We start from the raw sequence: 26,795 nt of genomic DNA, 5'->3' as shown, positions 1-26,795 counted from the left end.
AAAAGCCCGTCCGAGATTTCATTCACTGTGGACTATTCATTTTCCCGTAGATCATCCATGTCAGACAAACTTTTTGCGTAGCGCCATCTATTCTGACGTCTATGCACAATCTTGATACCGACTTGATGATTTCATGTATTCACTTCTTACGTACATTTTGTGCCTACTGTGAGATGGTACTACACCCGTGATATGAGTCATTATTGTTTAAACAATGTTGCCATGTGCCAAACATTGTTTTACAATTATTCAAGTCGGGAAGATTTCAAATTTGGATTTCGTTCATTTGATTACTTATAAAGAAAATTATGGGACGCATAGCAACGTCTCATTCAATTGAACTTTCTTTGGCGTTGGTCAGCGACCGTAGGATGATATTATATAGAGGTGTAGGGTATACATTGGATAAATATATTCATGTTGTTATTTAAAATAGTTCCCTTCCCCCCCCCCCCCCTTCTTTTGTTGTATACTTGGTCAGTCAGCTGCAAATTTGTTATAGAAGTCAACTAAAAGTTCTATGCCTGAGCGGAGTGATAGTATATGCTTTATGCTTTTACATATACTGCAATGTTGTTTTAGTCCAACGATCGAGTAATCATGTAATCATAGACACTCTGATCCGGAATCGTTACAATATTCAGTGTAAGATATATATATTCTGGTTACCAAGGGGGAATGGCGGGGGTGGGTGTCGATTTCAACACCAACGGCGTTTGTATGGCGTGATATTACAACACTATAAAGACAAACCAAACAAGCAAAAACAAAACAGGATTATAAAACTCGTCTGCCAGATGAGTTTGGATACTTTCCTTTCAAACTGCCTCCAAAAGGTGCGTAATCGTAAGACTGACAAATTTAATGAATTCGGCAATATTAGCAATGTGATGTACTGCACAGCTATGCGTAAAATGAGTTACTAACTTACTGCATAGGCTACTTCTTATTTCAACATAAAAGTACAATTGCCAAGTCACCATTTGCCATGTCTCTCTCCACTGATCCAAGAAGTGTTTTGATATCCTAAAGGACCATTTGACGCCGAGTTGAAATAAATGCCCAAACTCTCCCGAGTCTGTTGTGTGAAATCGCACTCTTATACATTGGACGTTCTGGTGGCATACTCCTATTAGAGTCTATATCAATCCGCTCCATTGTTCTCCTTCAGGAAAAGTGCCAAAAAGCAGCAGGAGAACATCTTTTGTGACCTGTTATCAATCATAATCTAGTTTTTTGTGGCTTGCATGTTGAAGAGCATGAATGGAAGTACATGTGGTGAGAAAATTGGGTCAATTGAGGCAATTTTAGACCCCTTTAGGCTTCCCAGGAGCAGCGTAGGAAATTTGTTTACCACTGAGTGAAGAGGTTTGTTTACATGTGACGAAAACTTCCGGCTCGGATAGCAAAAAATTTTCACGGTCATGGTAAGGAAAATTGATGGCGCCATGAAAGGCGAACTTGTCAGCTATCCGGTGATGGGTAGCGTTAAGCTAGTGAAAACTTCTAACTAGACTTAGAGACCACATTACTTTTGTGATTTTGTGTGTAAGTCAATGGGGCTTTTAATGGGCGTATGCTACCTTCTGTCACTGAGAACAGCTGTTCTTTGTGTATCACTCCCTCCCTCTGCATATACATGCTACAGTAGAGAGAGGAAGCAGCAGGTAAGGAGTAGTGCACGCAGAGTAACTCCGCTGTTTCTTAGAGTATTGCTCCCTCTTTTGTACATACCTTTTTGACTTTATTTGTCGTATTGTTTGAGACGAGAAGGGAAGGGGCATGCTATGGATAATATGAGAGTGAAAAATGTGGACCGATTACATAATTGTTCCGAGCCTGACTTGGTTCTCGACACCCCCCCCCCACCCCAGGCTATGGGCACGGTAGCACGATGGCACTGTGTTTGGAATGTGCGAGAAACGGCAAGAAGTCACAGTGTTTATGATTTGCGAAAAAAACCAGAGATTCCAATCAAGTGGTAGGGACGGGGAGCGAAAAGATAAAGCCTGCGTATATAATTGTATTTTATGTCTTTCATGCTGTGAAATCATTCTAGGCTTTATGAAGAGACACTCTTAGATTTGTTTCTTACCTAAATAGTCGTTAATTAGCTATAAATAAGTGTTTACATCATTCAGTGATAAAGCATTGGTAGCCCAGATTATCTTGCATTTTAGTATTGAGTACATAGATATATAAAGAAATGGAAAATTTAAATGTTACTTTTGCTTTCAATATCTCAATTAAAACCTAATAACTACGAAAACTAAATTTATACATGAATTGCAGCATTATTGGGATTTAGGAATGGTATATTATTGTAAATGTATCACAGTCATCGCGAAAATAATTCTTAACGTGTGCAAAGGTATGCATTGAATGACAAGACACACAATATCACTCATTCGAATACTGACCAGCTGATCGATATCAGGCAGAAAAAAATATCTGGCACCCTGAGGCTCCCGTAGAGGCAACTAGGTCTCAATTCTATGAAGTGTACAATCCCCATGATTTATAGTCATGAATTTGATAGGTTTGTTCCATCACCCGACATAAATTCTAATATCCGTTACTATGGCAACAACATGTGAACATAATCATATGTGTGTCTTTATATCCATTTTGTTTTAAATAATATATTTGTTTATCCATGCATGCGTTACACGGACAATGAGACAACATATATCGACACATATCAAGTGTCGCTTCTGGTTCGCATCATTATACATATCTACTATAACTTCATATATTTCAGTCCTTGTGTAATTCCAGCTATTCAAAATTTTGTACCATGTATTTTTTTCTTGGCATTGCCGCCAAAGATCGCCCAGAGCGTCTTAATAGTGCAAAAAATTCTCCCTTTGAAAAACTAGAAATTTAATTTTCTTCGGTTGATAATTTCCGCAATGGGTCTTTATTCAAAATTGCGTCTGTTGAAGAATCTTATTGCCATCGGTTGTGGAATTGCCTGGAGAACTATTTGTCAAGCTAGAGCGTGTGTAGGTTTATATCGCGTGTAGGTGGAAAGGACTATTTTACATATGTTTGACAGAGTATGTGTATAAATAAGTGTCATCTTATGAAGATGATATCTCGGACATCAAACGTAAAGAACCAACAGTTCAAACAGAGTCTACAGGTTACAGGAATGACTCATTTTTACCCAATTTACTACATGTATTTACAAAAACAGTGCATAACTTTTAGAGAAAAATCTCAAGAAAAATAAGAAATACCCAAAATAGAAAGCAAAAACAGAATAATTAAAGAGAAAGGAGAGAAGATGCAAATCTGCGATTTAAGATGAAAATTGGCACAATCTGATGACGTCATACTTGAGCTTTATACTTGACAGATATCAGGTACTTGTTTTCATCCATCAAAATCCTGCATGGATTTATAAAGTTATGTAAGGCTTCCAAATGAAAAAACAAAAGAGTCAGAAGAGTGTTGCCAAAAAAAAAATTGTTTTGTTTTTTAACTAAGATGTTTTTAACTCTCCAGGAGTAAAAAAAAATCTTCAGGAGTAACCAAATAATTGTAACCGTAAAGTAAAAACGAATATGCAATTATTTTAAAATATGAAATAGTTTTGGTCATAACATCGAAAATCTACAAACATATTTATATGAAGGTTTACATAACTTCTCAACATAAACATCTAATAAATATGATGGTTTGCTCAGTTTTATATCCCCACAAAACAACACATATTTGCAATATCTCTTTCTTGTTTTACAATTATCATCAGAGAAACGCCATTTTTGGTAATTGTTTAAGATTTAACAATAACAAAATCTTACGGTGACACTCTGAACTGAGTATATTGAAAATTTCAAACTTAATTTCGATTGAAAACATGCATTGCTATTTCCATTATGTCGACTGTATATCATAATAATATAAACGTTTCTACAAAATTAATTAAGGTTGACCGTGCAGCACAGAGTCAACAACCATCACCGACAGCGGATGAGGACTTGTAGAAGCGGACGGGGGCGTAATTACTATATCCACCCGGCGGCACTGGCGCTTTGAAATAAGCGACATATTTGGCGTGTACTGGGGGAAACTAGCACACTTTGCGACCAAGGAAGTCAGCCGACATCGGCAGATCAACCTGGCTACGCACTGGTTATGAGCGGGTAAACCCGTAGACCGAAATGCGCGCCCTGGGCGACGATGACGTCATACTTTAATGCATGGGGGTGGGGGGATGGTAATGAAAGTGTGCTTTAAAGATAAATAATTGTTCTTAAATTTCACTTCCAAAAAAAAAAAAAATAGTGCCAATTTTTATGTTCAGTGGCATGATTTTCTGAAACGAGAAGCGAGAGGAAAGAGGCCGGCGGGGAGGGGTTAAATGTTTAATAGCCACTTAAAAAGGTCTACTAATTATATTTAAGCCACTTTATTCATTATTCTCCACCTTGCATCAACAATAATGTACAATAATATCACAACATGAATGCGTAAAATACATTTATTGGAAACAAATCGACATTCGAAAAAAAAATATCTTCAGCATAAAGGGACACATGGGTTATGCGATATCATGACAAGGAAATTAATTATGAAGAACAGATGACAAAAGATAGGGAGTATTCACATATTTTTAATCCCATACTTCATTTTTCAGTACTTTTCATATATTACGTTGCAATCATTTTTTTCAGTAACTTTTGAAAAGCAAGCGCGCAATGTATGGATCGCATGCTAGGTAAATGATGTAATCGTGGATTATAAAATTAACAGATACGGTAAATATTAAGCATTTTTCCAAAAACTACAATTTCAATAAATACATGTCGCAATCGTTAATTTGGTTTATAAACCACACAACCAGTGTAGATTAAACGAAAATATAATAAAATAAATTAATAAATTATCAAAACTTAAAAAAAAAATGAAGCAAGCAAGCAGATGTTTGGCAGACACATGTTTAAGCATAAGTAGGCATATGTAAGAGACACACGATTGATTACTAACTCTACACAAACTACATACACATAGAAAAAAAGCAGTTTACAGTGTTATTACAAGTATGCAGAAAGGTGTGTTTAAACAGATACCCTTATAACTTCATAGACGATTGACAAATTCAATCTAGCCAATTTATATTCGCTCTCTCAGTAGTGAGGATACAGGTGCTGTAACTGTCCGTAGGAAGATAGACATACAGACCCGGAGCCAGGCCGGGCAAACGCCCCCCCCCCCCCCCTTGTGCAGACGACTGTGCAACCCCCGTGCACCATCTGACCAGTTGTTCCATAACAATTCCCTACCATAACAACTCCCTGATCTGACAGACACCATGCGTACAAAACTTCACAAGTTACAGGACATAAGGCCCATCCTTAAACTGTTGGTGGCCCTTCTTAAGTTGTTGGTGCCACTCCAGCTCAAAATTCCCAGCTACGGACCTGATGACATTATCAAAGACAGGGTAGAGTCATATTCATACCTGACCTTTGACCCAATCGCCGCCAGTGCCGTCAGAGGAATACAAGTAAATATTGAATCCGAATTAAGATTGAAATTTTCAATGTTCACTACCAACTTGAAATATGCAAGCGTGAACTTTTCAGCTAAAAGGGATGGTATAGAAGACTCGGAAGTCGCACAACAGACTCATGGGGAGTCAGATATAGTGTCTTCACGCTGTCTTCACGACGTATCACTTATAAAACATTGCATTATTCGAATATGATTATTATTAAACGATCCGTCCTTTATTCATATGAGTTTGATGAGCAGGGCCAGATCTTATATTTGCCTTACAGGGCTGGTCCTATAGGGCCCTCGATCCAAGGGGTTCCAAAAACAATAAACAGAGAAAGAGGAACCTGTTGGAAACATTTCAAAAGTATCTTTTTCATTTGTTCACCTCTTCATAGTAATTAAAAGATATAATAAATTATACATCAACCGAAAGCTGTGAGTATGCTTCCCTCTGTGCACACTCGGTATACATTCAAACTAACCGCGTGCATGTGTATTAATATGCGGAAAATACAATACCACACATCTAGTTTGTCTGTTGAGGCCCCAAATTTGATGTCTGGACCGGGCCGCAAAAATATGAATCCGGTCCTGAGCTTAAAACACCTTCCGTTCAGTCGAACGTTATGTTTAATAAAATTTTCTTTCAGGGGGATTGCATGGGTGGCCTACTCAGTTCGATCAGCTGTAATGCCCGGTGCACTTGTACCCCCCCCCCCCCTCAGTATGGTGGGAGATTTTTTTAGCATATATATACAAGTTGAGTTGGAATACAACTTTGTGTTCACTCCGTGACCAACTCGCATGAAATTCACTCGCGCTTAATCTAAATGTGAGATCTATGTGTTTGCAACTGTTTGATTGCTCAGTGAGTGAGTTACTGTTTGATCCGATACAAAATTTACGTATGAGCCTGTTCCACCAAGTTGTAATGTTTAATTATTTCATCTGCAAACTGTCAAAGTTCCTCTCTAGTTCCATCGGCCGTGGTGCGATGTCGGTGGACTAAACTCACAGATGAATTCCATACACCGTGTCGTTCCTTTAGAGGTCGAGTAACAAGGTTGTCGGCGAAGGGGGAGGAGTGAGGGAAGGGAGTTGTTCCCACCCTCTAAAAAATCAAAGTAGTAAAAGAAAGAACAAAAACCGACTCTATCGTTAAGTTTAGTGTTAACTTTGCAATTCTGGCCGGATAACCGTGATATTACTTTAAACCGGTTAACAGGTTAAATTTTCGACATGTAACAGGTTATAGAAATCCGATGTTGGCTTGCCACTTTTACATATTTAAGTATATCGCCAATCTGTTCTGAATCTATCAGTAATGTAGAATGGAGTGAATATCCTATCCGCTTGTCAACTTCTTCGAATGTGCACAGAAAGTAATCGATACTCAGGTATTTGTGTTCACAACATTGATTCTGTATGATAATGTTATAGTACCACGTTCCAATTTATGCGTTCATCAATTGCGCCAACCTATATACTACTTCCAGTTAAAATATGAGGTCAGAGTCTTAACTGAATAAACTACATTTATTAAAACTATATATGTATATACGATACAAACCCTATACCAGATTACAATGTGCTACTATGTCCTTCCCCCCCCCCTCCCCTCAATAAAGGGGGAAATAATGTTAGTAATGAGGCAAGATTTCTTAGTTCAAAACCTGGAAAATCATATCTTTACTGAGCCTGTCGATATATAATTGACAGGAGAATCAATCTCTCTTGAGAATCACTGCTCATCCATTCAATTCGTTCACTATCAATCTATTTTAAGGCCTTAAAAGCGTTTTTTGTTGGTTGATTCGACGTCTATAAGCCAGGACATATCTACAGTAATACACAGCAGCAGAGATAGCTTCAACCAAGAGAAGATGTCGAATTTAAATGAATGCAATGTTTGGACTTAAGGAACGTGAGTTAAGTTGATAAGGCTTCTTATACCATTAAAAAAACATGTTTCGGTAATATTGGCATTGTCAACAATCAGGTATACTATATATCCAGTCAGTGGATGGGAAACCTGACTCGTTCCCTTCTATTAGATATACTCCCTGTGGATACGAAACTGTCTATTTGTCAATCAAAAACCGCTCTGTTGCATCTTGATACTCTGCCCGTGCACATGTTCTGTCTGCATCGATGTCTGTCTGTCTGTCTGTTCAACTATCTGTCTGTTACATATACAGGTGATATAGTTGCATTTCGCTCAAATTAAACGTTTCTTCTCCCTTTTCTGTCTTTCTGTCTCCTTTTATGTTTCCTACTTACCTTTTCACCTGTTTTTTTTTCTTTCATTTATTCTTATTTTTTGTAATTTACATGAGGACCGCTGTTTCTTGTATATATCATTAAATTAACTTTGTGAGTGATTTACACACGCCTGCATGAGTACACGTTTCAAGATGTTTATATTATAATAACAAACTAAGTGACACAATCTCCACAGTCTTCCTGACATACGGTACTGAAGCAAGATATTTATTTAAAAGAAACATACACAATGATATAACATGTAGAAAATACAGCATTAAAAGTTATTTTTGCAAGCTTTATCGGCGAGAAGTTATTACAATGAGTAAACAATAAACACACGTATCCTGGAATTTATATATATATATATATATATATATATATATATATATATATATATATATATATATAATTACATTTTTATATATATAGTTTTGGGTGGAGGCTTCATAGATTTTCGTATATTTCATGTACATATAGCAAAGCAGTGATTTAGTTGGTTTAGTGAAAATTTTGAAAATAGAAAACTTAATGTAATGTAATAAAACACGAAAATAACAGAAAGACGATACTGTTAATAATTTTGTATACTACATTCATCGTTTACGTTACGTATATATATATGTATATACATAACATATATATTTCATAGAAACATAACACACGTTAATCGCTCGGTCATTGCACAGGCCATGTAACGTGACTAAATGTGCTCACGGCGTTAATCTTCTTAAATTTAATTCTACTCACACATCAATGCACACAATATTTTTATATTTTATCTTTTTTTTTCCCTTCATTTGAGCTATATAGATATATATGTATATTTGTATCTACAATGAGACTCGTTCGTTCCCTTACACTCGTTTGCTGATGACGTCATAATCGAGTATTCACAGAATGAGGTATCCAGCTCCTCAATCACGTGATATGCATTTCTTACGTATCAGAAAACACTCATTCGACATATTCTACTCATCAATATTATCCTTTATATTGTCAAAGTTGCGAACCTTTCGTTGGAGCACACTCTAAGAACACGGTACATTTATCATAGAAATGATATCGAATTGTTTAAGTATATATGAATAATAGAAACGTTCAGATACATCCCTTTGTATACAATAATTACTGTAGCGACTTTTAAAACACTTAAGAAATCCAATTATGAAAAGTGATCATCAGAATACCAGATGAGAAAAAGTTGAAGAGTCTGAAGAATAAGAGTGAGAGAGAGGATAAACTATAAAAAAAACATAATAGTTTCCTCTTGATTCGATAGTTGTCACAATTTCAGCAGTTTCTTGAGCACAAGTTTTAAACAATGTAGTCCGTTGAGTTCTCGCATAAATGTGCCCCCCCCCATGATATTCAGCTAACGAAACGTCCTTCGCTCGCACAGAATACACCACGCGCATGCGCAGTACTCTTACACAACAATGGGGAAATCTAATTACCTGGTTATTCCCGAGCTTCCTCCGGCAGCAAGAAAGAGAGTAAAATCTATTGAATATAAGCATCGGAGTTATCCTTGTCCAAGCTGACACATAATCAATGCTGTTCAATTCTGCACAGATATCTGCCAGCCTTCATGAATATATTAAAACTATTCTTACATTAAGTGGCCGAATGCATCACAACACTTATACCTGCATCTTATTATCACAGCTTGGCATACATGTACTGTATATACCCTAAGGACAGTGCCTGTCTTATAAATTCAAGAACAAGGTGATGTATATTTGCGAGAAAAGATGTTGATAATTGTTGGACGCAAGCATGCAGCCAGTTGGGACAATTTCCTAATGCTAACATATAGCTCTCTTAACTGTACTCCAATATCATGCTCTCAAAGCACTGGTATTGACAGTACAAACAGTTCCTAACCTTGATCTGATAGAAACATGATATTCATACTGCTCATACTGACAATACGAGTGCGCTGAATTAAGCGGGACATAACACTACAGTATAGAAACGATCGTCCAACTGGGTAAAGCATGATATTTCACAATGAATATTCATATTTAAAAGAAAAGTCAACCAGGAGAGAACCTATGCACGAAAAACCAATCAACCGAACGACTGATCTGCTCTCAACCCCAGCCCTCTTGCATCGAGACTGTGACTGTGGGATCATCGTCGGGTGTGTATCACCATTCCCCTCGAAAGAGAACAGATACTACACCTGATCTTAGTCGAGAATATTTATTAATACTTTTTAAGAGAAAGTCGCCCAGGAAAGAACCTGGGCACGAAAACCAAACTACTGAACGACTGATCCACTTCTAACCCCAGTCCCCTTGCATCGGGACTGTGACTGTGTGATCATCGTCAGGTGTGTATCACCATTCCCGGAAAAGAACAGATACTTTTTAAGAAAAAGTCACCCAGGAAAGAACCTGGGCACGAAAACCAAACTACCAAACGACTGATCCGCTCTCAGCCCCAGTCCCCTTGCATCGGGACTGTGACTGTGTGATCATCGTCAGGTGTGTATCACCATTCCCGAAGGGAACAGATACTACACATGATCTTAGCCAAAAGGCCGAGAAGCGATACTACCCATGATCTTATTAATACTTTTTAAGAAAATGTCACCCAGGAAAGAACCTGGGCACGAAAACCAAACTACCAAACGACTGATCCGCTCTCAGCCCCAGTCCACTTGCATCGGGACTGTGACTGTGTGATCATCGTCAGGTGTGTATCACCATTCCCGAAGGGAACAGATACTACACATGATCTTAGCCAAAAGGCCGAGAAGCGATCTTATTAATTCTCATGGTGTTAACCTTATCATGTTATCATCTCGTACGATTCTCATACGATTGCCAGTAACAACACTTTGTTATGCAAACTTTTCATCGTGTTGAGTAATGAATTCTTTAAAATAAGTTGAACGCGTTTTATCCTGAATAATGACAACAAACAATTTCCCAACAGAGTAAATTACATTGCATTGCTTACTCGACGCAGAAAACTATGATGAAAACCTTGTTCATAACATCTGGAAAAAAATCTTATTCCATGCAGTCGGGATGACCTCACGGGTTAAATGTTCCCACACACACTAATGATGAAGTCTTGAATTCGTGGAACTGGTGTATGTAGTCTCTGTCTCCAAAGAGAAACTGATTCAGAGAATGACATGAATGTCATGCCCAAGAACAGGGCGAAGCGAGAATATTGAAGTCATCCTCTTCGGTGTCATAAATCGATAACAGACGAAATGTCAACGACATGGCTTCGTTACATTGTCACGGTTAACCCGCGTTAATTAGATTTACGAACAGTGAAATCGTGTGCACACGGTACGCAAGTGTATAACACGATGACAAATGTCAACTTTGTATCTTGGACATGTTTATATGTATAACAAATAGTTTGGAGTTAGTATGTGATTCGTATACTAGCTATAGCATCTTCACAATAACAATTCTGTATTGTTGAATTTTGAATCCGTCGTTAGCATTATCATCTTAAATGAACTATTTGATAGTTTCAAGAATTTGGAGGAAGTTGGAATCAATTGAAAATATAACAATCATGACGAATCAGACCACTTAGCCTATATGTATATTAGTTAAACAATGATTCTATTGTTGTTATGAGGAGACCATGCCTCCGCCCCTGACAAAAAAAATCGCGGCCTAATTAGCATATCTGCATTCATAATTACCATAAAATATCATAAAACCAAAAAACGTTGAAAACCACAATTTTCTCACCTATATGTCAATTTAAAAGTTATAACAAAAATACACTCCTGCAATCCAATTTTATAAATAACTCCATAGATCCCTATTCCCCTAAATGTCGAATGGTTCAACTTTCAGCTTGGGCCATTCTGCCGTTTTTCCGTTCGTTATATTACTTATAGGATAATACTTTCACAATTCATATAAATACGATTTACGTGCATATAAGTATATCACTCTACATGTGACTATCTGTGTATATGTTAATATATCAAATTCCTTTATTAAACAGATGACAAAAGTGGTAACTTATATCTCTCATTTTTTGTTGTCATAATATACTTAAGACTGGGTTCAATATAACCTCCTCTCGATTTCAGCTGATATGAACATCCACTTTAATTGTCTTCTTCGAGCCAGTTGGTTCTTGATTGAAAGTCATCTATCAAGTTCCAGCAGATAGTTTATACAAATTTTGTATCCATTGAGCGTGAAATCTCTTTTCCTTTTCTCCTTTATTTCTCACAAAACTGTACCATTTATTTTTATTTTTTATTACAAGCTAACTGACCACTCATCTCATCTCAGAAAGAACATCAATAATAGCCCTAAGATGATCACGTGTACTGTTGCTCTCACGTCAGACCCAGCTGCGAAGAAGAAGAGGAAGAAAAAGGGAAAATGAAAAGAGTCCGAAATATAGATCTGAAAATTGTGACGAAAACTATATATTTACATAAAAATAACATTTACCGAAATAAACACACATATCTTCATCTAGTCGATCTTAATTGGCTAAAATCATTCCTTTTCTGACCCTTGTATTAGTATGAAGAAAAATTGGGGAAGGAAGAAGCAAACGCAAATACATATAGGCCTTTAAGCTATTTCAGTGACTCAGCGTAAAACTATACCTCTGTAACTGACACTGTGAATGTTGACTTATGTGAGTTTTAATTTGGATCACATTTGAAACCCACGTGACTTAAATTATAAAAGAGTGTAACAGTCATATCTGCATTTCATTTCTGCAGGACATTAAAATAAAACATAAGTACGGACAACGCTAACAGGTAATACCTCAAACATGCATACTAATTCACGTGTCAAACCCACATAATCACATTCAGTATTTACGTCGATATTGTAAACCAGTTGGAAAGAGAAATTATTGATTTTTCATGAGCTCTTGTAAATATTTATTCTTCTGGTATACGTAAGATATATCATAAACGACGTTTTCAATTAATGTAGTAAACGGCAGCTGTAAAAGTGCTTAGAACATGTGACGCGCTATAACTATCTCCATGACAACTAAACCAGAGAGAAACGTCTTCCAGGTATGAATTCAGTTTAGCAAATAATTTAATTTATGCAACCCCGAGGTAATCAATTTACTTGAAATTACATCAGACTTTCACGTTACCCGTATTGCTTTTGGCTTTACTGATGCATCGGGAATTTGTTGTTGTTGTTTTTGGTTTATATATTTTTTTTTGAAACATTTAAGAAATTCATTTGTCATGTGTATATGTCATGTATATATATATATATATATATATATATATATATATATATATATATATATATATATATATATATATATATATATATATATATATATATATATATATATATATCAGTTGTCTGACGATCGCTAAAACGCGCGAAACTCCGAGTTACAACTACTAGTGTTCCACTAGTCTCAACTAGTATCAACATATATTCCGCTCTGTCCACTGGACAAAGAGCACTCTGCGCCAAGATAGACGCCAACCAACCAACTTTACATATATATATATATATATATATATATATATATATATATATATATATATATAAAGAAATATAGAGGGGAAAGTTCTAACTGACTATAAGTTCAATTAACCCTGTGAAGAACGTGTTGTTGAGATTGAACTAGTCATTATTCATGTCCCTTTTTGTTAGGTAAACTGTGCAAATTTACTATGGACTCCCAAGGTCTCTATCTGCAGTCAAAGCTGACAAGTGACATTAAGTCAATATTTGTGTAGCCTTGTAAATGCATATGCCATACATCCTTTTCTGAATATTTTGTGTACAGAGTCTCGTCAGAAAGAGAAAGAGAGACGTTCTAAACAGTTTCTAAAAAGGAGGCAGAATTCGTCTTAAATGTTTGTTAAAATGTCAACTTAATCCTCCGAAGGTTAAAGTTCTTCACGTTTAGGATGAGATTTACAGAGTGACCTCGATAAAGTGAACAGTGGATTAATTACGGTTTTCCGCATAAACCAACTGGTAGTGTTTGCATTTGTCATATATCTATCTTCATTAGTTGGACTTGAATAGAAACTATATATATTGTGTTACAATATTTGACAAGCGATGCATGAAAACTTGAAACCTAGTCTGCGAGTTCTCAAAGTGTACATAAAAACCTTAAGCTTATACAGACGTACCACAGGATCATAGTAAACCTGTACGTATATTCTTTGTTGATATAGAGTGGAGCTGGATATGTTCCAGATATTGATTATAGTGAGGCTCATTACCACTGAACCTGACGATATCACCTTATTAATAGTACAAACGAGATCATTGACCCAACAATTGGAGAGAGGCGAATGGGAATGTGTCGGTATAAATGCAAGATTGGTGTGGTGGGTGGGGTGGGAAGGTGGGGGGGGGGGGGGCTACCAGCATCATTTTAGCGCATCGAAATTTCATCAAACAGTGAAATCGTTATCTTCCCTATAAGTCAAAGTACTTATTTACTCGTTGGCGACGTGTCTACATCACTATAAGGAGGTCATCATCGTCTGTTTAATTGACCTCGTCAACGCTCCATGAAAAATTCAGATGTATGTATCCGGAGGTAAAGTGTTGCCTAGTAACGCACGGCCATCTTGATTAGCCTATCACTCTGTCGTCAGTTCTCTGTGAGTGCGATCGCAAATTGGCTGTCATCGGGGTATGATAAACATTTCCTGCAATTGTTATGGTTACAACTTTTAGTTACCCTAGAGGTGATGATCTTTCTTTTTTTCTTCATCTTCTACTCCATCTTCTTCTCCTTCTTTCTCTTTTGATTAATTTAAGAGGCATGGTTGACTATACAGGAGTATATTCCATCTGTGAAATATCACGAGAGCTTCTTGAAAGGTCAAAGCGCCCAGATCATATGGGTTTTTTATGATTACAGACTGTCTGTGCTCGTGTGCATTAAAACCTTCAAGGATAATTTTCCTACAGAAGCACGCGTATATATAGTTAAGATGTAGAGAGATGCCTTTAGCGGGGCCTTGGTACTCCATGGAGGAGGAAGTGTGGCTAAATCTGTCAGGAATGTTGTTTCAATAAAGGTCCTGAAAAGTACAACTTGAACGCAAGTGAGTTGAAGCACATTGGAGAGTAAAGTCTCAGAATAAGTGAATTATCGCCTGTTTGGGTCTATATGTTTATAGTAACACAGTTTGTATCGCTCCTATATATTACAATTATGCATTGGTAATTGATCAATATGAATTATTATCTTATTATTGTCTGTTCTTCCATGGTTCATTTGATAATGTCTCTTTGTAAATGTATTTGTTGACAAAGTGAAGATTCTCTTTCTTCTGTTTAATGTACTGCATGCAGGTGTGCATAAAATTATATACGCTAGTTAAATTAAATATTTAAATTGGAAGCTCTGAATATGTAAATCGGTTAAACAGAATGCCTGACATGAAAACATGAAAACGTTTCGAGAGGAGGTGCGTGTCCCTACGAAGAGTAATATGCCCCTATTTGTGCCACCATCAAACTTTACAAGTTTCAGGCCACAAATACAGTGCCCTTCCTTAATTTCTTGGTGCTCCCCCGCCCCCCCCCCCATCCCCACCTCCCTCAACTCAGAATTCCTTGCTACCGGACTCAATGGATGTACAAAAAAGAAAAGTTGATCAAAATAAATACTTTTTTTAAGGTATGTTATATCCTACCTTCAAGTACATTCTTACTTCTAAAAAGTGAAATCAGTCTCGGACCCCCCCCCCTCCCCTCATCCTCCGTTTAGATTCACTTTTAGGTGAAGTCACTCTTTGACAAGTCCAAAATTCACTCCTCGGTAGTAATGGTCAACATGGACACGTCTGAACGAGTGAATTTCCAATCTTTGGAATTAAGAGTTTACAAAAGCAAATGTCTAATTTGGAGCCCGGACGAAACTATCCGGTCGTTACAGCGATATATGTGGGGACTATAATCTGTCTTGCGTATTAGAATCGGGCGAAATCACTATACAAGTTACTTTTGCTGGAAACTGGAGTAAGGGGTTGGCTTGAAACTTTACAATGTTAAACGTGGATTGATTACCCATCTGCTTACGCTATAAACTGCGGGCCGTTCTCAGCAGCGGCATGACCATCAGACTGGACACAGCACCCACTTGGGACATTTCTTTCTGCACTGTACTGTCATGTCCCGCTTTTAGAGCACTCGTAGTGTCAGTATGAGCAGTATGAATATCATGTTTCTATCAGATAAAGGTTAGGAACTGTTTGTACTGTCAATAAGAGTGCTTTGAAGCATGATATGGGAAGACAGTTTAGAGAGGTGTTAGCATTAGGAAATTGTCTCCCAACTGGCTGAACACAGCAGCTTCTTACTAAGTTTGTATAATATACAAAGAAGACATTAACATAACTAAAGGTTTGATGGATGTTGGTATAGGGTTACCGACAATGCAATTGACATTTCAATCTTCTTCCTAACTTAAAGATATTCACCTTCCTTATAATCGAGCAAACGTTTTTTTTTTTTTTGGTCCGGTCTCGTGGTTCGGCCGAAGTAGGTTAATTGTCAGAGAGCTACACCGTAGGGAATACGTAAACAGTTAAATGAATTTATAGTTTTTACCATTTGTTCAGAGTCACATATTGGATTAGCCACAAAAGACCAACATGGCAGTCACAGATGGGGTTAACTTTAATTGATTACTGAAGACGAGAAGGAAAGAAGTCCTTAAGCGACTACCTTCTGCATAAATGTACGTCAAGAGAGGACAGAGAGACAGAAAGACATCTGAGTCTTCCAATCAAGTTGATTGGATGAGCAAAAATATTAAATCACTGTGAGGGTACACACATCCTGCAGCGCCTGAGATAGTGCAAGTAATGTATACTCGCTTATTTTTTTTTCTTTTCTTTCTTCAGACTTTCTTCGCTATGTTTGCTTTTCTGGCCCCGTAGACTCGGTTCAGACTGTTACCTTATATGCTTATCTATCATCTCGCAATTTATCATCGAGGAAAATCCAGCTGTAAAGGAGATTAGAATTTAAATCTCTTCCGGCTTCATTAGAAATAGTTTTTTTGTTGTTGTTCAAACCCGAAAATCTAGGGAGTTTGTTTTCAGTGTCGACGCAACGGATGGTAGGGGTCATTAAGAATATTTTTACCTGATTATCGTGTGCCACCCCCCCCCCCCCCCACACCACCCACTCCTCCTGTCTTTCCAATTAAAGGGTGTGAAGACTCGCGCACAAAGAAACGTCTCATGCCGGTAATCTGACCTAGTTTCGAATGAGGTGTAACAGAAGTGTTAGACACCACCATCGATCCCAGAAAATACACACACAGCTTGCTACCGTCGTTAATTAGACACTAGTGTACAGTCGATACATACAGCTACGGTCAATACATACAACACAGTGTACATAGCAGCGTGGACATCTCATGTCTAGATAAAAGATAACAAGGTATCACGTTTCATTACTGTCTGCATTTTGTAGCGACAAGAAGAAAACGTCATTTGCAAGCAACGGAAATGTAACTTTTTCAGAGCGCGGTACGCGGTTTGGGGCGAGTCTTCAATGCCTTTAAGCACTTGCACACTTTGTGTTATCCAGCAACAATGCAAATAGCAATGACGTTAATTGAAGACTCTAATTAGTTTGTAGCATTCTTGCTATGTTTAAGCTATTTTTTTGTGTACAATAAGTAATGTCTCCCTCCTCCTATACTGGACCAGTGAGGTGTAAGAGACTTCTTCCTGACCATCAAACACCTCCCTGGTTCAACCATGTGAACAGTTCTCATCACGCAACCGATTCACATATAGATTACAGTCAGTGGCGGAGCGTCTATACAGTCAGGAGGGCGGATGCCCCCCCCCCCCTGACGGACTCAAATGGACTGCTGGCGCCCTTTTCAGCTTTTTACCACTCTTTACTTATTCGCGATTATTGACTTTTATATTGCGCTCTCATCTAACTATTGACATTTGTCACATTTTGTTGGCGATGACACCTATTTTTCTTCGTTTATCTGCAAATTAGCAAGGCCAAGAAAGGGTCATTTCCGGCGATCTAGGGAGTATCTTTGCTCAAAAATTGTTTATATACGCTCCGCGCCAACCTGTGGTGGCGCTTCGCTTAGATAGTGTCGAAAGCGCCCCTACAGACCATTCTCGCCTCCCCCCCCCCTTGACCAAACCCCTAGCTCCGCCACTGATTACAGTAACTATACTGTAAAACTTAAAAGCTTTGTACCACAGTAAAGACTAGATCGTGCTGATAAATCTGATAAATCGGTAACATGTGGAATTAGGTTTACAGTAAGAACTGAGGATATGTGTAATCCCAAGAAATGCATCAAACTGGATTTGAACTGGACACATATTCGCAGTTCTTACTGTAATCCTAATAGCACATGCTACCGATTTATAGCACGATCCAGTTGTAAATGAGGTACAAAACCTCTTTTTTTTTAAAGATTTACAGTACTAGTATACTGGGTTCTATGTGTGTATCGGGTGTCATGTAAGTGTACGTTTGTACAAAAGTTACAGTATTTATAAGAGAATTTTATCCAACATCCTCCTCCGCGGCCAAATTTGAGCCGTGACGCAGTATACTCAGGAGGACTCATATTATTATCGAACCAAAGAAAGAAAAAAACTCAGATTGCCGGCTCTGCACAGGTTTGTAACAAAACCTTAGGCACTTAGGTGTCCCTATTTTATCCATCTTTATCAGATTAGAGGGGCCAATGCTTTAATAATGAAACTGTGATTAAGGATAATAATCCCACCTTAAATAGAGCAGCACTAATAGGCTTGGGTGAACAAAGCACCTTTCCAGAGGTTTCAGTCTCTCATCACATTCTCCCTATGGTGTGAGGCGTTACGAGGCGTTACGAGGCGTCATTCAACAATGGAACGTTTTCTTTCTTTTACGTTTTAAGTTTGACATTATTAATGGAATTAATCCCCATCACCCACCCCTCTAACCCACTCCCCACATCTACTGTACCAGACTAAGACGCCAGTATCAGACTAATGAAGATGACGTATCCTTCGGTAGTTCTCTATTCATCAAACCAAATCAATAAATACGTACATAAATCCATAAATAAAAGTAAAAACATCTTTCCTTCTCTGCGAGAAAAGATCTTTCTTGTTTGAATACAGCCTTTACACTTACCAGTGTTGTAAAGAGCAATGACTAGAGCCACGTCAAGCCTTTGAATAAAGGGAGTTGGGTAACTCCCCCTGCCCCCCCCCACTCACCCCCATTTAGATAAAACAGTGACTCTAGTCAATGATTCTACTCGAGTCACTGGTAATGACTCGACTCGGCAAGGTGACTCCACTCACCATGCATTCGTATTAGTAAAAGGCAAACTTTCTTCATCCAGCCGAAAACATGGAAGCCTTATATCATACCAAGATTGAGCAGTATCCAGCTGGATAGGCCGGTATATGATGTTCAAGCCTAACACATTGAAGGGCACAAACACCCTATTTGTGCAAACTTGTGGGCCGTTATATTTCGCGGGCCAGATTGAAGTCTTGCGTGGGCCGTATTAACTGCCATTGGACGCGATCAGTCACGTGACGAGACAATGCAAATAGCTATAGAAGTGCGTCTTAGATTATGTATAGGCAAGTGTGTTCTAGAAGTGAAATATATAAGGATAATATTTTAAAGCATAAAGCTTGTCTCAATGATTAGCATCGTGTGAATCGTTACTATGATTGATAACCTCAAAAGTACTTTGACAAAGTAATGTCAGTGGTTGTCATATTTAGTCACTTATTGAACAATTGCGCGAGCATTCGTCATGTATAGACGCATACTTTTAACACTCTAAAACTGCAAATTACCCTAATTCTCTTAGAAAACAGGCTTTTGCAAGTGCTTGGGCAAATTATGGCTTTATGTATCGTAGAGAACAAAGAAAAATCATAATGGCACATCTATTTATACTACACGTAACTGTGAAATCGATTTTTTTTTCTCCTCTTGGCATATAGAAAAATGATAATGAACAAGAAAAATGATCATGAATTTGATATTACCTAGTCTACAGTTTTTAGGCTCATCAGATCCATCTTTGCATTGATTGGCTCCATTACATTTTGCATCTGGTGTCATACATTTTTTATCTTTCAAACACTGGAATCCGCCATCACATTCCTCTGTAAAGGTTAAGGGAAAATCAAATCAAAAGTTGGGAAATTATCCTGCAGTATTATAACAACTTGAGTTAACTTTACATGAATAAACATTGACGTGCAATTAATGATAGTTTCAGAACGTGTACCAGAAACTAAACGAGATCGCTTGGTCAAAATTGAAGATCATGTTGAAGAAACCATCCGACTATACTTAAAGCCTTCATGAGCCAACGCACAAAAAGTGTTTACCGCTGAGTAAAGACGCTTGTGTATAAGTTGGGGGATGGGGGGGGGGGGGCTTTGGTGCCTAGCTCATAGCGAACAGTCTACTTGGCAATGATATGAAAAATTGAAGGGGCCATGAAAATGGCCCAGCTTGTCAGCTATCCAATGAGGGTTTGGTTAAGCAAGTTAGAACTTCTACAAGGACTTATAGAGAGACCACATTACGTTGACGATTGAGCATGTAATTCATTTGGGGCATTTATATGGAGTACGTTATACCTCATCAGTATAAGTCGGATGTTACGGAAGCTTTAGCTTGCCAAAAATGTCAGCAGTAATTATAAGAAACAGAGTTATTTTGACTCTCAAATATTGAAACTGCATAATTAGTTCAAATATTATACGATTAAGATCTACGGAATTGCTTCTAGAAGACTATATGAATGTAACTGAATAATTGAATGCGTATTAGACATTACATAATTATAATGAATTTTATGTAGCGATGTCATATTTGGTTAACATATATTTTAGTCAACAACAAAATGGTTGGGGAGGGGGTGGGGGGAGGAACATCCAAACAGCCAACCTTTTATCCTTTGAGAAAGAAAATGAAAACTAATTGTGGCGTAATTCGTAACCATAGAAACGTTTTCAAGCAATTCATATTTAGCCCCGTTGTATATACATAACTATTTTCTTCCAGACAATTCCAGAAGCCGGTTGGAAAATCTATGACGTTGTCAAAAATGTCAATCATAAATTCATAAGAAGGAGAATTTATTTATAAATACTTTCATCATTCTTAAACGGAAATAAAAAAGAGTGAAAAATCGTTTACCATTTTTAGAAAATGGCGTGACGAACATCGTAAAGCCTCCTGCTTCATTGGCGTAATCGGTCCTAAATTTAATGGTGAGATCTCCGGCAGTCGTGGTAAAATAATTCGGTAAAGAGAGAGATTCACCACAGAGTCCATGGATTGTTTCGGTCATTAGTTTCTCCGGATCCTCGACACCATCGTACAAAAAAAGGGCATCGTTTTCACAAGATCTGTCATAAAGAAGGATGAAATCAAACTGAACTTTTAGCTTTTCATAGGTGTTTTTATTTAGTTTTTGGGGTATTTTATGTCTGGGAACGACGAGGAACATCAAAGTGTCACAATAAATAATTCCCGGATTATAGACATATATACAAACGGGAGGGGGGGGACGCGTCCCCTTTCGATCCCTTCCTGGAGGACATGACATCTCATCTCCCTCTCCCCAAATACAAAAAAAGGGGTTGCTAGTTGCGCCCCTGCAACACGAGCTCCATTTTAATTATCAGCAGCATTTTGCAAAAACAACATTAAACAATACTATATCAACAGAAATCCTCAATCGATGATTTCTCTTTCGACAATCGATGATGACAATGATGTACATCATCATCATCACCCAAAGGGGACACCACCAGCAACACCACGAATAAAAACATCCTCAAAGCAACACCGACAACATCTTCAAAACCAATGATGTTATTATCGTTACAGAAAGAACAACGACACCGTCATACCAACACCGTCATACCACACTGCCAACATCGTCACACCATAAACGCCGACGATAACGTCCTAAAACATACAACACCATCATCACCATTGTCAACATCTTCTGTCACAACAGCCAACGGAAAGATTATCACATCAATAGCTGCAACATAAGTATACACTGATATACTATTATCACATCCATATTTCTGAATATTTTATACCCGATATATCATATTTACATAATATTGCAAAATATTACCTTATGATATGACCTAAAATTACACAATATTACAGCTGTATATTTTCCCCTTTAATTAATTAACCAATGTTGATAGACAGGAGACACAATATCTTATGCTATCAATATGGTTTAAATTTCCTCAACAAGAATCTCGAGGGGATTTTGTTTACATCTATATACTACCTTTATATCGGCATCGATTTCTTCATAACATAGCTAAGTCATATCCCAATTCCACTGTCTAGTATACTGCTGATCCTTACATGACTGGCATACAGAAATCACCAAATATTATAAGTTATATACCATGATGACCGTAAGTTCCAAATCACACGCTTCTTAGCTTCATAAGCTACGTATGTCGCTTCCATCTTTTCTATTGTTTTTTCCTCTACAGAGCTTTTTAGGTAACATTGGGATATTGAGATGTGAGTTAAATATCTCAATATCTTGATATCTTTGTGGCTAGATATTAATATATTACAGAAGTTTTGACATTAAGGAATTGAGAAGTGAGAAATGTCAATATCTTTTATGTTCAGATGTTAAAACATTAAGTATTCTTCTATCTTAATCACTTTAAAACATCTTAGCAGTGTATCATACTACTAATTGAATTCCTTAATTTTGAGATATTTAAATTTCAACTTATGTAACGTATTTATAATATCTCATTTTCTTCACGTCCAAATATTCGAATATGAAATAATGGGCATCCTATTATCCTAATTTCTGGCTACAAAGATATTACGTTTTTGATACATTTATCTCAATATCTTAGAGTCACCTTAAAAACTCCGTAGTCCTCAAATACCGTTTTCGAGATGAAACAAGGTGTGATTTAATTTCTTTGAATATGTATGTGTAATTATAACTCTGTGGTGTTTTTATATTAGCAATGTATTTTGTCCTCGGGGGTTAGGGCGAAAGTAATATTCTATCGAATTTTAATTTAAATTTGTATACATTTTCTCAACGTTCGGGTGAGTCAAATTTAAGCTATTTCCCTTTTTTCCCTTCTCTTTTGGTGTGTAAAAGATGATTGATTTTGGGTCTAGTTGAATAAGGAAAGAGGTAGGTTTGTATCAAATCTATGCGCGATGGGATTCGGTGAAAGTGAACTCATTAATTTGTCGCGTTCTTCAATGTCATACTGCATAATGTATAGAACCTATATGTAGTTATACACGTATCAATGTCCAGCATGGATTAGCAATTGCTGCTTTTTTTGGGGGAGGGGGGAGGGGGGAGGGGGGAGGGAGGTTTCAAGAGATATTCTTCATATGAAAGAAGAAATGATACGACATACTTCTCAGTAAATGGAGAATTTGTAAATATGTAAATATGTGGGTACATGTATACTAAGAATATCATTGAAAACATCCAAAGTATACGCACTTAAAAAGAGAACGAAAATACTTTTTAATGAAAAGTTAAATTATTATACAACAACAAATCCACTCGATATTTACATTTATCTATACCATATTGAAATTATCAAGTTAAATCAAATCATTTTTGTGTAATTCAATAATGATCCGATACTAACTACAGAAATCAAAAGAAAATTGCTTGTGTCTCAGAAATGAAACCGGTTTAATTACACATTTCATAACTATATGATATAGTAACCTTTAAAAGCGACTGAGAAGAAAATGTCAACAAGTATATCTCAGCATATTTTGAGGGGGAGGATGGATGCTAATTCGTGGTGACTCGGCACAGTATTTGTACCCTGGAGAAGGAAATACTTGTTGATTAATGGCCGAGAGGAGGCTTAGAACAGGGTTGCGTTACTTCTATATAACTGAACACCCTTTGCTCAGACACTACACTAGTCTTGTGAGAGTATATATTATGTCCGGGTTTTGATTTCCCGCTGTTGCCAATCTATAGTTTTCGATTGTACGTTTAACGCAACTGCAACTATAACGGTATATATAGCGTGTCAGGTTATGCTTCACATCATATTGATTTCATGTTAATATTAATTTCATGTACGATCCGTTGATTTTATGTTGTATGCTTGTTACATCATGACCAACAGCGACGGAACGAAAGTACTGTAAATGTAATGTCAATATTGTTTTCATGTTGGTTAAGAGTTCTATAAATACAATGGTAATGAATGTAGTGTACAGTAAATTGAATGTAAATGTAGTGCAAGTGTAATGTAAGTGTTACATAAATGTTATGTTAATGTTGTCACCATTAAATGTAGACAATTAAACGGGCGATGATTTTATCAATATCAAACATTCAATATGTGGTAAATAGTATGTTTAATTGACAAATGTACTGCCAAATTCTCACTATGTTAAAGTTCCTGTTGCCAAAGATATGATTACCCACTTAGAATAAGAAAGGGTTTCGTTTACAACCTTCCCCATCCCCATGAGCAATTTAGGTTTCGTTACATTCTTCCATCCCTACAGCAACATAATTGCAGCAGAAATATTTTCATGCACAAAGGTAGAATGACGTATGGGTATGGTGTCCCTAAATTGTAATTGACACTGCAGTTTATCTTGTCACCCTGACTTCCTGTTGCAAACCAAGACCGCTCTAAATTCCAATGTTCCTTTCTAAAATAATGATAATAAAATACTAGCATGAACTTGACGCTGCATAATAATAATAATACACTGATCGACATGCTGTGTATACGGAAAAGCCGCTCTCCTCGCTGCTGCGTAGGTCTATTTACGTATATTTAGAGCAAGAGGCAACTATAAATCAACTTAAAAGATTTCTTCAACCCTTCAATCTGAACGTTAAATTATGTTTTCCTTTTTCGACTCAACTGGAAAATGTTTATCAAATTATTGACACCTTGTGTATTGTGACGTAAAGGTTTGTCCATTATATGTATTACATGAAGCTTCCATATTGGCGAAGGACAGATTGGAATAGGCGCGAAGAAACAGACGGTAAACATTATCTTCATCTTCATCATCATTCTCATCGTCGGCAGAATCGTAGCTGGAGGAGGGTAAGACTTATAAAGTACTTCCACCGACCGTGAGGATTTGAGCGGAGCCCAGTCGCCTCTGATGTTTTTAGATCTAATCAGGGAAATACTTTATACTCCAGTCTAATATTGTCTCTGTCAGGGGTACTCCAGTCTTATATTTATCTCTGTCAGGGGTACTCCAAACTTATGTTTATATCTGTCAGGGGTACTCCAGTCTTATGTTTAATTCTGTCCGGGGTACTCCAGCCTTACAACGGTGTATCTCTGTCAGGGGTACTCCAGTCTTATGTTGATCTTTTGTGTATGCAATGACGTCGTGTATCATTCACATACTCACATAAAGTTAGTGCTCTCTCAGTATAGTAAATGTCTACATACAATGACATCGTGTATCATTCACATACTCACATAAAGTAAGTGCTCTCTCAGTATAGTAAATGTCTACATACAATGACATCGTGTATCATACACATACTCACATAAAGTAAGTGCTCTCTCAGTATAGTAAATGTCTACATACAATGACATCGTGTATCATTCACATACTCACATAAAGTATAAGTGCTCTCTCAGTATAGTAAATGTCTAAATATACAATGACATCGTGTAGCATTCACATACTCATATAAAGTAAATGCTCTCCCAGTATAGTAAATGTCTACATACAATGACATCGTGTATCATTCGAATACTCACATTAAGTAAGTGCTCTCTCAGTATAGTAAATGTCTAAATATACAATGACGTCGTGTATCATTCACATACTCACATGAAGTAAGTGCTCTCTCAGTATAGTAAATGTCTACATAAAATGACATCGTGCATCATTCACATACTCACATAAAGTAAGTGCCCTTTCAGTATAGTAAATGTCTACATACAATGACATCGTGTATCATACACATACTCACATAAAGTAAGTGCTCTCTCAGTATAGTAAATGTCTAAATATACAATGACATCGTGTATCATTCACATACTCACATTAAGTAAGTGCTCTCTCAGTATAGTAAATGTCTAAATATACAATGACATCGTGTATCATTCACATACTCACATAAAGTAAGTGCTCTTTCAGTATAGTAAATGTCTACATACAATGACATCGTGTAGCATACACATACTCACATAAAGTAAGTGCTCTCTCAGTATAGTAAATGTCTACATACAATGACATCGTGTATCATTCACCTACTCACATTAAGTAAGTGCTCTCTCAGTATAGTAAATGTCTACATACAATGACATCGTGTAGCATACACATACTCAAATAAAGTAAGTGCTCTCTCAGTATAGTAAATGTCTATACAATGACATCGTGTATCATTCACATACTCACATAAAGTAAGTGCTCTCTCAGTATAGTAAATGTCTATACAATGACATCGTGTATCATTCACATACTCACATAAAGTAAGTGCTCTTTCAGTATAGTAAATGTCTAAATATACAATGACATCGTGTATCATACACATACTCACATAAAGTATCAGTGCTCTCTCAGTATAGTAAATGTCTACATACAATGACATCGTGTATCATTCACATACTCACATAAAGTAAGTGCTCTTTCAGTATAGTAAATGTCTACATACAATGACATCGTGTAGCATACACATACTCACATAAAGTATAAGTGCTCTCTCAGTATAGTAAATGTCTACATACAATGACATCGTGTATCATTCACATACTCACATAAAGTATAAGTGCTCTCTCAGTATAGTAAATGTGTGTTCATACAATGACATCGTGTATCATTCACATACTCACATAAAGTAAGTGCTCTCTCAGTATAGTAAATGTCTACATACAATGACATCGTGTATCATTCACATACTCACATTAAGTAAGTGCTCTCTCAGTATAGTAAATGTCTTCATACAATGACATCGTGTATCATACACATACTCACATAAAGTAAGTG

At 37.0% G+C, this 26,795-nt stretch overlaps 1 protein-coding gene and 2 pseudogenes across 3 annotated transcripts in view; all 3 read right to left on the bottom strand.

Moving 5' to 3' along the window:
• Positions 1-4,603: 4,603 nt before the first annotated feature.
• Positions 4,604-26,795, bottom strand: part of LOC139968072 (suppressor of tumorigenicity 14 protein homolog) — a 44,578-nt gene continuing 22,386 nt past the window's right edge. For all 3 annotated transcript variants that reach the window (XM_071972416.1, XM_071972415.1, XM_071972417.1), the window contains exons 4-6: positions 20,958-21,169; positions 19,793-19,912; positions 4,604-12,121 (exon numbers count right to left, since the gene is read on the bottom strand). In XM_071972416.1, the coding sequence (XP_071828517.1) occupies positions 12,051-12,121; positions 19,793-19,912; positions 20,958-21,169 (403 nt within the window). In that variant the 3' untranslated portion in view covers positions 4,604-12,050. The remainder of the gene's footprint in view (positions 12,122-19,792; positions 19,913-20,957; positions 21,170-26,795) is intronic.
• Positions 10,258-10,330, bottom strand: LOC139968257 (U2 spliceosomal RNA; annotated as a pseudogene).
• LOC139968256 (U2 spliceosomal RNA) lies at positions 10,469-10,541 on the bottom strand (annotated as a pseudogene).

This window comes from Apostichopus japonicus, chromosome 5, assembly GCF_037975245.1.
Source record: "Apostichopus japonicus isolate 1M-3 chromosome 5, ASM3797524v1, whole genome shotgun sequence".
NCBI classification, from domain to species: Eukaryota; Metazoa; Echinodermata; class Holothuroidea; order Aspidochirotida; family Stichopodidae; genus Apostichopus; species Apostichopus japonicus.
This window is presented reverse-complemented; position numbering and strand designations above follow the sequence as displayed.